Source organism: Biomphalaria glabrata, chromosome 2, assembly GCF_947242115.1.
Source record: "Biomphalaria glabrata chromosome 2, xgBioGlab47.1, whole genome shotgun sequence".
Lineage (NCBI taxonomy): Eukaryota > Metazoa > Mollusca > Gastropoda > Planorbidae > Biomphalaria > Biomphalaria glabrata.
In genome coordinates, this window is record NC_074712.1 from 18,357,527 (window position 1) to 18,373,707 (window position 16,181).

General features: G+C 34.9%; 1 protein-coding gene and 1 long non-coding RNA gene across 7 annotated transcripts in view; one reads left to right on the forward strand and one right to left on the reverse strand.

Moving 5' to 3' along the window:
* LOC106056244 (nephrocystin-4-like) overlaps window positions 1-8,288 on the forward strand; it is a 47,527-nt gene extending 39,239 nt beyond the window's left edge. For all 6 annotated transcript variants that reach the window (XM_056019547.1, XM_056019543.1, XM_056019545.1 and 3 more), the window contains 2 exons: window positions 1,920-2,086; window positions 3,839-8,288. In XM_056019547.1, coding sequence (XP_055875522.1) covers window positions 1,920-2,086; window positions 3,839-4,367 — 696 coding nt within the window. In that variant the 3' untranslated portion in view covers window positions 4,368-8,288. The remainder of the gene's footprint in view (window positions 1-1,919; window positions 2,087-3,838) is intronic.
* LOC129924513 (uncharacterized) lies at window positions 53-14,067 on the reverse strand. Its single transcript, XR_008776462.1, has 2 exons — window positions 13,969-14,067; window positions 53-2,223 (listed from the first exon to the last, which is right to left on the reverse strand). It is a non-coding gene; the product is annotated as an uncharacterized LOC129924513 (long non-coding RNA).
* Between the last annotated feature and the right edge of the window lie 2,114 nt (window positions 14,068-16,181).

Below are 16,181 nucleotides of genomic sequence, written 5' to 3' on the forward strand. Positions count from 1 at the left end.
TACCGGAATTTTTTTTTTCCCCCACAATTTTTATCACATAAGCCTTTTTATAAACGTCATACTGTTTTTTCTGTTTGTTAAAACATAGACATGTTATATAAAATTTTGTTGGAAATTGAATGTACTACAGGATAATTTATCTTTCAATGTTATAGATAGTCACTGGAAAAAAAATTAGGTAATTTCAGAGATGAAAAAATTTTTTTTTTTTAATTTGATCTTTAAAAATGGACTTTCCCAAGTAAAAAAGAATATTCCAACAGTCCTCAATCATAATTATTGTATGAAATATTAAACTCTATCCAATTATCTATTTAAAAAACATAACTTTGTCAAACTTGATCAATATTTACACTTTTAGTGAGGTTTCTTTCTAGATCTACTAGGGCCTGGCTGGGGCGATGCCCCCTTTCGTTTACTACTTTTACTAGATCTAGGGATGAATAATTCACTCTCAGACTCGCTTGAGTCTGAAAATCGCTTTCATTATAACTTTCTAGCTCTAGAATCTCTATCTAAGTCTAAGTCACTCATGTCACTATCATTCGTATCTAAAAAGATATTTAGAGCCTGATCAGCAGTAAAATGGCAAGAAGGCCTGTCAGCCATGATGTCTGATGCAAAAAAACAAAAAATTCACTAGTCACTTACAAAAAAAAATATTTAGAACAATAAAAACAGCTTAGATCAACAAAGTATCAGAATGAAAAAACTTTCAAAATGGCAGCTCTAGCGTTTCCTTAAACCATTTAAGGGATTAAAAACGTGGATTAGAAAAGAAAAAGAAGTAAATAGGGAAATAGTGATTGGACACTGGAAGCGTCATTATGTTAGCACGGCCGGGAGACTGGTCGCTGTCAGCGTCATTGCGGTCTTGAAGAGTTAAAAGTGAAAAAAAAACAACACTCATTTCACAAGATACTTGATCTTGATTTATTGTTGGTCTTTAATTATGAATCCAAGTGAATTCCAATGCATGTTTCAACAAAAGCCAAAAAAAAAAAAATAGTGATAATATATTTGGATCTTTCTTCTGTTTTTTCCCCTTGAAAATAATGGCTTAATAAACTAAAATTGTTTAATTTCAAAGTTATTGTTAGACATCTTGCTGGTATTTGCATGTCTGCTTTTTACAATAAAAGGTAAAAAAATATGAGAAAATTATTATGCTAGTTACCAATCTTTAAAAACAGTGTTACACAGGAGGAGGGTAATGCAGTATGTCACAAAGTGTTGTTTATCATAGAAAAGGATGATGGTGTTACTACAAGATTGTCTAAATAAAATTTATATTTTTGTTTTCAGAGTGCTAGATAGTTGGGTTAATGTGTAAGATCGGTTAATAAATGTTTATAATTTATCTTCAAAATGAAAGGGATGAGTTTGTAATAGGACGTGAGAACAAAGATGAATGCATAGATAGATTTAGATTTCATTTTCTATTTAAATTGTGCAATGTTTTTACAAAGCTGATATTAATTCACTCCGTCTGTCTGTTTGTCTAGAATGAATCTTTACAAGTTTTTTCTCCCATTTCCTGTTCTCAGATCAAGTTGAATTTGTGCAAAATTATTCATAGTCAAAGACAATACAAGAATCAATAAAAATATTAACCAATTAGTTAAATATTTAGTGGTAATTAATTAACTTTGCTTTCTAGAGATGAACTTTGCACTATTGAGAGATATGACACTGATATATAAGCTTTGTTTTTGAAAATGTATTTTTTAAAAATAATGCTTGTTCTCTACTCAAATGTAATTTCTATTGCTAGATGCTCAGTTAATTAAGATGTCTTTTTTTAATTTATGGGAAAATATTTTACAATTTCTTTTTAGTACATTCAATGACATGAATCTCATGTTTTAAAACATATATTTATGTTGTATTGCTAAACATTCATCTGTTTCTTTGCCCAGGTTGCTGTGGGTGCCTCACCTCAAATCAAACGTTTCTTTTTATGTGCCTATATTGATCCATTCCTGTCCCGTCCAGCCCAGATTTGGCAGTGCTATGTTCATGCGCTGCAGAGAGTTGATGTGACTTGTGTTGAAGGGCAGACTTCACGCATAGCACTTCTATTGAAGTAGGTCAAACTTTGAAGCATTTAGTTGGCAACTTTTTTTTTGTATATCCTGTTTTGAGTTCAGTCATTTTTTAAAGAGAAACTCCGATGGCTTTTTAGATTTGAGTTTTTGACATATTTGAATTCTGCATGAAAAGCTGTAATAGTAAACATTATACCATTTTTTTATTTAAATGCATATAGAAACATTTATATTTAGTAAATTAGTAAATTCTTCACAGCTCAATAAAAACGTGATAATATGAGATTTTGTTTTTAGGGATTGTCTACTTCACTCCCCTCAACAATACTTAAAGCGGATCTGGAGCTAACCTATCACATTGCTTCATTCCTATAATTGCTGATGAGCCTAGTTATATCCTAGTCCATAAGCTATGATAGTCATTGATAAAAAAACATTAGAAACATCTAAACATTTTACAAAAAGCATTGGGAAAAAAAAAATTTAGAAAAAAAAGTAAGATTTTCATCCACACCCCTCCCTGCCTCCATGATGACTGATTTTCACAAACTGGTCAGTGTAGGCTTGCAGCTAGAACTTTAGTAGACTGTGTGTATTAGGTCATGAAAAGACCACCAATATTTTTTCCTTGTTTTATTACACAATAGTGTTTGTATGTTGAGTGGTCAAGCTTGTAGATCTTTACGAGATTTCAATCTTTACTATAATCAGTTATACAACAAGTCAATAGAATTTTAGAAAAATGAAGATAGCCCTCTTTTCTTAAGTTTTTAATTGCTTGTAAGACACATGTTGCATAGACATATAATGTGGTATAATAGATAGTAGTCTGTAATACTGAGATCTATGCTTAGATCTACACCTATATAGATCTGCTCAGATCATTAGGTTAATCAACTCTAGCAGAAAAAAAACAACTAGCATTTCCACCCACATCCCACCCTGTCCCAAAAGTAAATTGGCTGGGAGTCTGACCAATGTTAACAACCTAGTCAGATAAAGGCCTCTGTACACATTGAGGAATTTACTTTTGAAGTGTGACTAAACCTATATTATAATGATTTTTGTTTCTTATCCAAAGGCATAAGACTATTTTAATAGAGTGTGTGGTTTAAGTGGTAAAGTAATTGGCTTTCAAACTGATGGGTCTTGGATTCAAATTTTGGAGAAGACCGGGATTTTGAATTCCTGGCTTTTTTTGGATGCCCCTGAAACTACCCTCTTGTGATGGGTACCTTACAATAGTTGGGGAAAGTACAACCAGTTGGTCTTTGTGCTGACCACATAACAACTTTGTTTTTACATCTCTTTTTTTTTTTAATTCTAAGTTAGTCTTTCTAGTGAAGCCAATTAGCCACCTTCTGGACAAGGTAATATTTATTTGTAAAAACCTAGTAATTGTAATTCACAATATTTTAATTTTATCCCATGAACGCAATTCATTTAACATTTTATAATGTAGTTATTATATGACAACTTTCTTGGTGGTTAAACATTAGTTTGAAAGAAATCAGCTTATTATGAAATGTTCAATGCATTCTGAACAAAATATTTTTTAGTTTTGCTTTGGAAAAATTATTGGTGCTTTATCAAAAGTATTTCTTGAAAAATGTATTTACAAAAAGAGATGGTATTTGAAAATATCTAGGAATTATGTGAACAAAAAGAAATCTTTCTTTGCAACCACTTGTTTTGTTTATAAATTTCAAGGAAGTTTGCAATTAATACTAACTATATAAGCATTTGCTTGGGAGTGACCTTACGTTGTATATTTCCTTTGTATTTTGTAGGGGTACCCAAGCATCAAGAGTTGTGAAATGTTTTACATCACATCCTCAAGAGCTTGTTGTTTCTCCACAAGATCCCTTTATCTTGGCAGCAGGAACAGTCCATGAGCTGGCCATAGGGGTCAGGCCCATGCGGACAGGCAGCAAGTTTTTTTACGTCAACGTTGTGGACATTGAGTACCACCAGCTGGTCAGGTCCTGGCTGGTCTGTGCCAACTGCCGTTCTCCCATAGTCTCCAGGGCCTTTGAGCTGGTTCTTCCTGTGGGAGGTGGTAAGAACAGCAGCAAGCGCATCACCTACACCAACCCTTACCCTGTGATGAAGAGATTCAGGTTGCTGTGTGACAGGAATGACCTCCTCCAGTTTAAAGAGTCCCTGCTGGAGATAGAAGGTGGAGGCACCCATCCTATTGGTCTCAAGTTTTTGCCTGTCATGCAGCCGGGTGCAGCAGAAATTATGGTCTTCATCAACGATGAGGAAGATAAAAATGAAGAAACATTCAGGGTATCTGTAACATACAAGTTTATGTGATTAAACATCCACCATCTTTCACGTGTGCAGCTTACAAGTTTGTGTTATTCAACCACACCTGTCTTTTTTTTTTTTTCTTTTTTACAAATAATAAAAAAAAAGCAGGTAGATGTCATTAAATAAAACTTTACAGCTTTGTCCTTAATCTTCGGAATGGAAGACATTGCCATATTAACTGAGTGAATAGCCCATTCAATGTAATAACTGTTGAGTTGTTTAACAAAGCAAAATGATGAAATTCTTTCATCTCTTTTAGTATGCAGACTCTGTTGACTAATTTAAGAACAAATAATTTCAATCCAAATCTGGTTGAATCTCCAAACTTCAACACTTACGCTGACCAATCCAATCAAATCCTTTCTGATAGATTTTTTCCCTTTTCATTTCATTTCTTGTAATGACATTCAGTCTTGACTAAACAATGGCTTTACTCAAAGCATCATCTCAGTCTCAGTCTTGGAGGTTGTAGAGCTTGGCTGAGACTGTTTAGAAGTACTTTCAGGTGACAAGAAACTTTTATATTAAATTAATAATGAGTTGTTTTTTTTAAACAAAAAATATATATAAAACTTTTCATAGCAATTTATATCAAAGTGAAATATTTAATTTATGTTGGTAATAATTAACATAATATGAATTTTTTTGTCAAAACATTTCTTGATATATGTAGTATTGAGTTTTGTACATATCATTACTAATCTCTGAAAATTTTGTACACAAAATAGTATTTGTGTGTATTATACGTGATTATTATTGATATTGAAGACTATTTATAAATAAAATTAGAATTATGTATATTATAGAATTTAAAATCTTTGTATGAAAAGTTAGTTTTGCTAATGTATTGGTGCCTCAGAGCTGCTCTAAAAAGTGCTAAGTAGTTTTACATGATAGTCATGTGTTAATCTCAGGTTCTATCAAGTTAATTTGTAAGTGCTCTTTGTTCTAGCATTTCTAGGACATGATCTGCCTTGTTGGGATGCCCTGCTACCTTTGCATATTGTTGATAGTTCTTTTTACACTAAGATGATTTTCATAAGTAGAGCTTATTTTGTCTGATTCTAGCTTTTTAAAAATTTTTACAAAGCTAATATCAACTGAATCTGTTTGTCTGTAAGGTAAAAAACTTTATACATATTAATTCTGTCACACCCATTCTCTGATCAAATTGAACCTTTGCACAATTATTCATTTGCATACATAAGGCATGAATCAATAACAAGTAAAATATTTTTTTTTTAAAAAAGCAAAGCTTAAATTAAGTGTATCAATTAGTTTGGATCAGTCATGTATATAAATTTGTAATAAGACTCAAATGACAATCTATAAAGGGGACTAATTCAGCTTATAGCACAACTTCAGTCAAGTACTATTTCTTTCCGTTGGAAAGGGACTAATTCAGCTTATACCACCACCACTACTATTTCTTTCCCTTGTTTGAGATACCAAACAAAGTAATTTACCAATAATTAATTAGCAAATTTGTTATTTTTTAAAATTGATTCTTGTGTTGTCAGGTAAAGAAACAATTGTGCAAATTTTCAGCTTGATCTGGGATTTAGTACATGAGAAATAACATGTTCAAACAAGACAGATAAGTCAGACAGACAGAGTGAGTTGATCTGAGCTTTGTAAAAAAAATAACCAGTTAGTCAAATAATCATTGTTGGTAATTAATTATTTTGTTTCATACCAACTGGGAAATTAAACTTCAATATTCACAGATGTGAGTAAATTTGTAGGGTTTTGTCCCCTTCAATAGATAATTGAACATTATTTCTGCCAAACCCATTATCAGATTAAGTTAAAACCTTAAACATTCATTTATTGTACCTGACAAAACTTGAATCAATAAAAAAAAATTATCAATTAATTATTGGTAATTAATTATTTTGTTTGGCTTAGAATGAGGTAAATAACTTCTACATTATTGAGTAATATGGTTGTAAGTTCAGAGTTCTTACCCTTAAATAAGCTTAAATTTTTTTTTTTAAAGGATTTGTTAAGTTTATGTTTTGTACTACCCCAGAGCATCTGGTTACAGACTAGAAAGTATTGATAAGCTATTTAGTTTGAAAAAAGTATATAGTTATTTTTGTGCTTTTTATTTGCACCACAGAATCAAATTTCTAGGCTCTTTCCTTAGTAACAATTTATAATTTTTATTGCATAATTGTTATTAGTTAGTTAACAAGAGTAATATTTAATATAGCGTCCTAGACATTTTTTTATTGTGTCTCTATTTTACAATTTTTTATAAGTTTTTTTTTACGTTCCGTTATCACTTCATATCAGGATGGCTGCCTGGTCGTGAGGTTTGCGCACTGGACTGTCGTTCGGATTTGTCAAGGGTTCAAACTCTGCCCGCTCCCATCCCCTGTCGTCCTGCGGGAGGTTTGGACTAGGAAGTAAACTATCTTCAACTCTGAAGGAACATCCGAAACATGTAAAACATTTTACAACCAACACTGTTCTCCAAATTGCTTTCTCTTCTTTTTCTCTGTCTGTATGTTATAGCTTAAAGGAATGTCAGTAATGTAAACTGGATTTAAAAAATCAAAATGTAAAACTAAAAAAAAAATTACTATGATGAGGTTAACTTTGAAAATCCCATAGGGCTACATTTCTCATTCTGTGGGGTGTGCCTCTCCAGAGGGATGGGGGGGGGGGAGGGCTACTGCTGATAAGGTAGCGGGCCTCGAATGTGGTCAATTTATTTTTTTACAGACAAAAATCTATATTTGAATATTGATCAAATAAAATAAATTTAATATCTAATGCCATCTCCTAGTTGTGCCATAGTTAGAAGATTCAGAATCACTGTCAACGTTGGTGATTTGTGATTATAAGAGTACGAGTGAAAGTGATTCTAGGGTTTTCTTTTTATGAGGTGACAGTATAAAAATGTTAAATAAGTAATAAGGTATCATTTTCAGTGGAGACGTCTGCATCAAGATTTACTGAAAGAGCTCATTACAGACCAGGTTTCAATACCACTTATCCAACGTGATTCTACCCATCTTTCTCATAGCAGAACAGTCAAATTTCTTTCTAGTACACATATCTCTCATTGTAAACATTTTGTTGATGTCCTATGTGTAATCAAAGAGAACTCGCTACATGAAGTGTTTTGAGGACGAGTAAGATTTTACAACGGTCAATCACCTAATGAATCCGAACCAAACGTACGGGCGCTGCATTTGTCAAGCACCTGACCAGTCCCACCCCTGTTCTGTTTTCTATATTTATTTAATGCTTTTTCACCAATGCAAGGAAAATGCGTTTATGAATCTCAGAATGCAGGGCGCTTGAGGACCTTTCCGTATCTCTGAATGGCTGGGAAGGAAGGTGCGATTATTTTATTTTTACTTTCATACCATTGATACACCGCCCTATAGCAAAGAATGACTATCGTGTGTATTCCTTATGATTTGGAATAATTATCTCTTTTTAAACAATAGGTATGTGATAAAATAGGTATATTTATGTAAATTAAGATATGGAAAATAATGAAAGAAATAATAAAAATGTGTCATCTACGTTTCATTTTAATTCCTCATAATAAAAATAAATTGTTGTCTGAGGTACTAAGCTCAGTTTCATTATCCGATATACACCCTTGTAAGTCTGGACAATGTTTTTTTTTTTTTTTTTTAATTATTTCCCTTACACTTTTTTTTTTCCACACTTAATTTTTTTTTTTTTTTTCACCTGAAATAATTGTTGAGCTGTGATGAACTTGTTTTAAATTGTATTTATAAATTGTTCTGATTCCTGCCTAAACTCATCATTTCATGTTGTTATTAGAATTATACTTCATTTCTGTTCTAGATCCCTGTAGATGTGTTTTGAAGAGAACACACAAGAACTCTATTGTTCACTCTTCATTTTGTAAAGTTGAATAAACACACTCGATCTTTACTTAAGGCAGTTTTAATGTTCATTCAATTGTACAGTCTCGTCTTGTAACAAAGCAGGACCAATAGGATGGCGTGTAACATATAAACCGAAGACTCAGTAGGTAGGTGGGAAAGAAAGGTCCTAGGCTTAAGTGTATAACCTTTTCTACAGCAGGGGTTCTCAGCATGTTGGTCGGGTTCCCCTTGGGGGTCGATTGACAATTTGTGAGATGTCGCTTAAGACCATCGAAAATATTGATTTTTGGCGACGTCTTCGAACATGTCCAACATATACAACGTGTTTCTGTTTTCAATGGAATTTATCATTCAGAGATTCGAAGAGAGATGTTGCAGACAACTGGATCAGAATGGAGTTCAAACATTCGAAGAGAATGTTGCAGACAACTGGATCAGAATGGAGTTCAAACATTCGAAGAGAGATGTTGCAGACAACTGGATCAGAATGGAGTTCAAACATTCGAAGAGAGATGTTGCAGACAACTGGATCAGAATGGAGTTCAGAGATTCGAAGAGAATGTTGCAGACAACTGGATCAGAATGGAGTTCAAACATTCGAAGAGAGATTTTGCAGACAACTGGATCAGAATGGAGTTCAAACATTCGAAGAGAGATTTTGCAGACAGCTGGATCAGAATGGAGTTCAAACATTTGGATTGTCGCGGCAGAAATAGTTTTAACAGACAAAGTAAATGCGCTTAGTACATAACGTATCGTTACGCCTGGTGGTGGCGTAAAGCTCTGAACTGTCGTATGTAAGGTTAAGAGTCTGCATTAATCGTTAGTGATATGTTTAAATATAAGTGAGGTTTATGGTTCGCCACTTATAACACGTAGACAAATTTATAGTAGACTAAAAAATCGTGTTATATCTGTAATATGTGAACCAAAATGTGTACGTTTTGAAAAAGGTTGAACAGCGCATTCATAAATTTGTAAACTTTGTATAGAAAATAGAAATACATAACGCATTGGACAACATGAACCTTGGATGAACTAATGGTAGCAGAACAGGAAAGCATGGGCCTCCCGTAGTGCTCTGGTAAGAAACTGTTGTTGAACGCAGTGCCTCATAGCTCCCATGGAGTTCACTGACCCTTCAGTTGTCTCCCCGCAGCTCTTGGACACTCTTGTAAGACATGCACCACTGTTTCCTCTGTCTGCCCCATTAGTTTAAGCAGGAATTGAAAAACTTCAGTATGCCAATTGTAGTGAAGTTATTTAAGTCGAATATATCAGTGATGCCAAAATACACCGCGCGACATAGTGTTATCCGGCCCGCCCAAACATCGGATCAAAATGTAGAAAATCACACAATTTTAGGGTTCTCACTCTTTGTATCCTGGATTTCATTCCTTGCTATTTTCACATTCATATTATTATTTTTTGGTTCTTGTATGAAAAAAAACAACAACAACAGCGTTTATGTTTTAATTTTTAGCCCACATGAATCTTCTCTTATTTTTAATTCTTTGAACTATCCGCTACTGTCTTGAGCTAGCCTTGTACGTGGCATCCTTACGGATCGTGTTTTGTTATCAACGCGTGTGCGTTAATGGAAGATCTTGAGAAAACAAAAAGTAGACTCTGAATCTAAAACTTCGAAGAAAAGTGGAAGAGTCTGGTTGAATGTCAGAAAAAATGCCCATTCTGTCAGGGGGAGGAATGGCGAGAGTGAATATGTTACTGTGTTGATATTTTGGTATGATAGTTCTAAATACACTGTCCCAACCACGTGCGGCTGGTAGACTACGCATTTCCCTGTTAAATAGATCAAATCATCTTTTCTCAGACAGACCCTACTGCCTAAACATTCTAGCTTACCATAGACACTGAACTGTGGGTATTGAAGACCATCAGAATACCATCATAATATTTTATCTGCCATTGATTGCAACATAAGTTATACAGATTAATTGTCTGCAACTTTGCAAGGGAAAAGGGGGGGGGGGCACACATAGAGTAGAAGAGAAAGTGTAAATCACACACACACATACATACATATATATATATCATGGGCGTAGCCAGGATTTTTTTTCGGGGGTGGGGTTGTGGGGGCACTATTTCTGGTATTGAATGCCAACAAAATGCATATTCTGAGGTATCTACAGTGCATTTATTAGAAAGTTTTATTGCAAAAACTTAATGTGCTATTCTTACTGACTTATACCCTCTCGCGCCGTTCAGCGTATTTGCCGTCAAGCTGTTTCCACAAAAATATGTCACTGTTAATGTCTGAAGCCTCTTCCCACCTGCTCTGAGGACCTCCATGAATGTGTGGCGCCAAGTTGTACTAGGATGTCATGGCAACTCTTATGCGTAATTCATTTTGTCGGAGAACATGTCCCCGCAAACCTCATGCGACGCTATGTCATAATCTTACTAAGGGGTCGACTCCCAGTTCGGCATTGAATTTCCTTGATTTAGACCCGATCTCTATAACTGACTCCTAAAATCTGTCTTAGCCATCTTTGTTGAGCCACATTTAGTGTTTTTCAATTTCGGCAGATGACTGAGTGCAAAAGAAACGAAGCTGCACCAGTCAAGAGAAAGAAAAAGAAAGTTGATCTGTCAACTAGTCCTAAGTCAGATGCATATACATGTACGAACAGTTGCAAACTCTGCCGCTCCAGAATCGGCTTGATTAGTCTCATAAGATTCTGCCCTGTCTCAAGACGAAACCAAAGCCATTGATTAACCTGGGCGCATCCATTGTCTTTCGAGACATAAGGAGCCATATATATATATATATATATATATATATGTCTGTTGTATAAATACACTAATTAATAAAAAAAAAACCAGCGATATTGTTAAGAGTTACGATTTGTCTAAAGACCTTCAGAAATAAATAACAACTTGTACACTATAAAGGTCATATCTTCTTGGATGTACTTTACTGAGAAGACCGATGAGACAGCTAGACATAACTTCGAGATCTATGCTCAATTATATTCATAACCTGTCTTGTCTTGGACGCGAGTCCAGGAAATCAGATGTGACTTGTCTGAAGGCTCAGTAAGGGTGAATGTCAATAACGATTAGTAATGCTAATTCCCTGTAGGGGGGCGAACTTCATTGTCTATTTACTAGACCATCATGTCAAGTCATAGTGGATAGAAAAAAATGCATTTTAGATTTGCTAGTGTGTGCCTTGCTTTGTACATGGTCATCTTAAATTCCTTGTTTTCTTTCTTTTTTTGTTTCTTCTTAAAAGACTGTCTACCCTTCTCTTTCCCTCTTTCTTCTATCTCACAGCTCTCTTTCTCTTATCTTTTTTTCTAACTCCACTTCTTTCTGTCTTTCTCGCTCCCTATCTCTTATATTAACTCTGTCTGTCTGTCTGTCTGTCTGATACCTATTTGGAACACGTTAGTTTCCCCCCACCCTTTCTCGAATCAAGTTGAAACTTTATAAACAATTATTTATTGTACCTAAAAAAATATGAATCAAATAAAAAAACAAACAAATTAGTCCATCAATTGCTGGTAATTAATTATTTTGTTTGATACCCAAAAGGTAAATTAATCTTAATGTATTTGGAGATATTGCTAAATATGTGGGGTTTTCTTCATTTAGATAATTATAGAAGTTTTTTTTCTCCCACACCCATTCTTGGATTAAGTTGAAACTTTACATAATTATTAATTGTACCTAACAAAACATGAATCAATAAAAGTAATAACCAATAAGTCCATACATTATTGGTAATTAATAATTTAGTTTGATATCGAAAAAGGAAAATAAATTATACAGTATTGAGGGATATAGCTGTAAATAAGTGTGTTTTTTTTCAAAATATTTTTATATTTCTCTTTCTCTCTCTCTTTTTCTCCTTGCAGTTCTCTAATAAAATTATGTATCTCCAAACCTGATAGAACATATTAAAACTTATATCAAGCTATTTTCTTTTTATCTATTGATGCCTCGACTGATGTCCTTGGTGTTGAGCACAATTTTAAATTATAAACAGATTTAGTGTTTCAAAATTCGGTTCTAGTAAACGAAACAAAACCAACTTTTAAAAAATTCATCACAATCGCTGGTCGGCTTAAACAAAAGTTGGCCATTCCATTTGAGGAAGTCACTTTACTTTGGCTTCACCAGAGAACATCTGCCTCGACAGTACAGTATTGACATAATAACCAGGAAGGTTCCTGTGGACATGCAGAGTGGACATGCAGAGTGGACTTAGCTGGAATTACGAAGATGTAGAGGGGGAGGCGACCAGAGCGGCGCTTCACTCTGAAAAGGGGGGGGGAATGATAGAAAGTAGGAAGTAGGTGGTTTGATCATCGAAGTGACTAATGTCATTTTAAAATATAAATCAAATTAGCATTTATACAGCCATTAGAGCTACAACACGGAGCTATACAAATAAATAAATTAAAAAAAAAACAACAAAGTTTTTAAATTCAATAAATCTCTTTCTCCTTGTCCACGTCGTCACTAATTCTATATCCAGGGTTCTTCCCCTTTGCTAATGACAACGTTCGTCATGTGGCTGAGGACTTTGTGCCTCCTCATGGCTTGGAATGTTCGGGGCTGCACACTGGGCAGGTTATTTGTATTGCATTAAATTATATAAAGTATAGATGTAAAGACCTTTATGAACAAGCTGTAACTGAGAAGACACTTTGTGAGGCATGTACGAACAGCGCTTCTAGGACAACAAATAAGAATTCTTTGAGTTTTATCCCAGTGTGAGATACATTGTTATAATTAGTAATTGAATTAAACATAATCTCTTTAACCGAAATTGTATCTTATATAATGTCATTTAAAAAAACAAACAAACAACAAATTATGTTCATACACACTACACTATGGGTGTCAAAATCGGCCAGGGCATTTCTGTACCCATAATTTGTGTTTCATATGATCGAGAATCCAATCCTAGGTCTACCTGTCCTCAAAATCATTATGTTAAGTTTGATAATGTATCGATAACTTAACACATGCATACAGTGAACTCTGTATCTGTATAAGAAATATCTGCTGCATTTTGCCTGTAGACCATTAGTAAAATATATAAAATGTAGGTGTTTTTAACGCCATGCTGGTAGTGATGCTGTCCACTGCAATAGTGCAGTGTCCCTTTTTTAAAAATTATTTTACATGAAAAAGGATAATTAACTTTCAACTCATTTTCTCTGGTAATTATTGTCTTTTCATGAGTAGAGCACATAAATGGACATCATTCACCAAAGCAAATGGTCACATGAAGACCATTGGTAAAACAACGGAAAACAGGTCACGTGATAACCATTTTTTATTCGAATTAGGTCATAATGTGTATATAATAGATAGGGAAGCACATGACTCAATGCAATGGTGTTTGTCTACGATTGGAGTAATTTGTAATTTGTACAATTAAAACTACTACTTGAAATATGTAGCTGTATTTCATCCAAACACACACGCACACGCGCACAAACATTACTGACCAAAAAAAAAAAAAGACATAAAAGCACTATAGATTGATGTTCATAAACATAACACTATCACGTGGCACAAAGCCGTCAAAAAGACGCCCGACAGAAAAAAAAAAGGTTATTGTTGGGGACTATCAACTTCCGCCTGGTTATCTCCCCTGGGTTAGCGATTGAAATCCGAACGATATTGTGAAACAACCGGAACTAGATCTAGTTCTGCTCAGAAAAAGACGCGCTCTTCGTGCTTACCATAGAACAAACGAGCACTGAAATTGTGCCAGGCTGAGTTAAAGCCAGTTTTTTTTTATCTCGACACCTAGATCTACTTCCTTGTCCTCGTGAACCGACATGATTCTAATAAAGATGAGCTCCGGAAGTGTCCAGATTGAGAGCCTCCTGATTCGTTTTTTTTTTTCTAATCATCACATCCAGTTTTCAATCTCTGTAAGAAGAAGATTTAGTTTAGCAAAAAGTATTACGAGCAACTGTAAACCTTATCCTAACCAGGTCTACATTGAAAATAGGTTTGTTATACAAAGTTAAGATCAATAAATTAAGGCTGTCCATTTCTTCAGTCGCGAGAATCTAGATCATACGGATCTTTTTTTCTGAAATAAACACACAGAAACTCATAAATGAACAAAGCACTGAACAAAAAGTTCAAACACTTTAATGAATACATCCAAAGAGAAGAACACGTCAGGAAGAGTAACAAGACTGAAATTATAGAGATGTATAATGTCCAACAAGTCCTACCAATTCATTGGACCAAATGTCTCGACTGCCCCCAGGCTACTAGATTGCATCCCTTTTATAATGTTTACATCACAGACCTATATACATATATATTTAGGTCTGTGGTTTATGTCTTCTAGCATCTACGAGAGAAAACCAGACGAGAAACGTTCGCCACATTTTTATTCTAGAACTCATGTATACATGACGTCATTATTCTTATTTTAGTTTTTTTCCCCTGATGCCAAGAGTAGATTGTTTTACTTGAACTGCGCAAAAGCGACTAGAAATTTGATTCTAAAGTTACGAAAAGTGAAAAAAAAAAGGACATGGTTTTTAAAATGAATTATCGACACTTCTGTATTCTGTATACATTCTGTATTCTGTACACCGGCTACACACAATCTCTACTGTGGCATTTTACGTCTCGAGAGATAATCTTTTCCCTTTGCAACTTCTTGTGTGACTAAAGAGGCCAATCCTTGATACACAGCTGCGGTCACAGGTTGAGCATATGTAATCACCAAGTGCCGTGGTATTTTCACCCTTCTTTCTACTACTGTAACCCTAACCCTAGTCATACCCTAACCCTAACCCTAGTCATACCCTAACGCTAACCCTATGGTATCTGCAATCCGGAACCCTTCCTTTATGTTCGCTCTCCATGTGGATCTATCCAGTGCAACTTTTTCCCAGCTGCTAGTGTCGATTTTGAAGAGCTTCATGTCGCGTTTGCATACCTTAAATGTGGACGACCAGCGTCTTTCCTGCCTTCTGTTAGATCACCATACAGAATGTCTTGTGGAAGTCGACCTTCTGGCTTTCTATAAACGTGACCAAGCTGATAACAGAGCGGACGTCCTTACACCCTGCTCTTCGTAGTACTTCCTCATTGGCCATTTTTATCTTGCCTGCTTATTTTAAAGATCCGCCTGAGGCATAGGAGGTGGAAGACATTCAGCTTTTTTTCCTGCCATGAGTAGGTTGACCATGTTTCACTTCCGTATAGCAAAGTGCTCATCACACAGGTCCGGTAGACTAAGGCTTTAGCATTGTTAGTCAGCAAAAAATCTTTAGCTATTTATAATTATCCGATTTACCTTTACCTTTTTATATATTCCTTAGCCTGTTGGACCGTTGGGGCACCATGCAAAATTCGTCGACCGTCTTTCTTCATTCCTCTCTATCTTTTGCCTTAGTTAGAGCCTCTTTCAATGCAGGTCCGTTCATTTTTTTATGTTGTCCTCCCATCGCTTTCCCTGTCTGCCTCTTCTTCTTTTTCCTGGTGCTGTTCCCTGAAGGATTATCCGATATCGATACACAATGGCCATGCCACAAAATAGCGGCAAAAAGTTTTTAGGGAAGAAAATTGTTTGACCACTATCGGAGTCTATCAGTCCTATGCCAGCACAGTGCCTTAGATTTATCTTTTCCTTATGCGAAATAATTATATGAAATGAAAACCTGAAATCTGCGAACACATCTCTCAGCTAATCACGTGACAGAGAATGTAAATTGATACATCTTTGTAATTTGATAGATAAATATAAAATAAGAGGCCCATACTTTTTGTTTTGAAATAGATCAGAATGTAGATCTAGTTTCCGACATCTAAAGCCGACACGAAGCTAAAAACTTTGCGCTGTTGGGAAAGGCGCGCGCTGTTAGCTAAGGGAGAGAAGATACTTGTATAGCTTCAGTATTGATCTCCCTTTGTATCTCGCCTC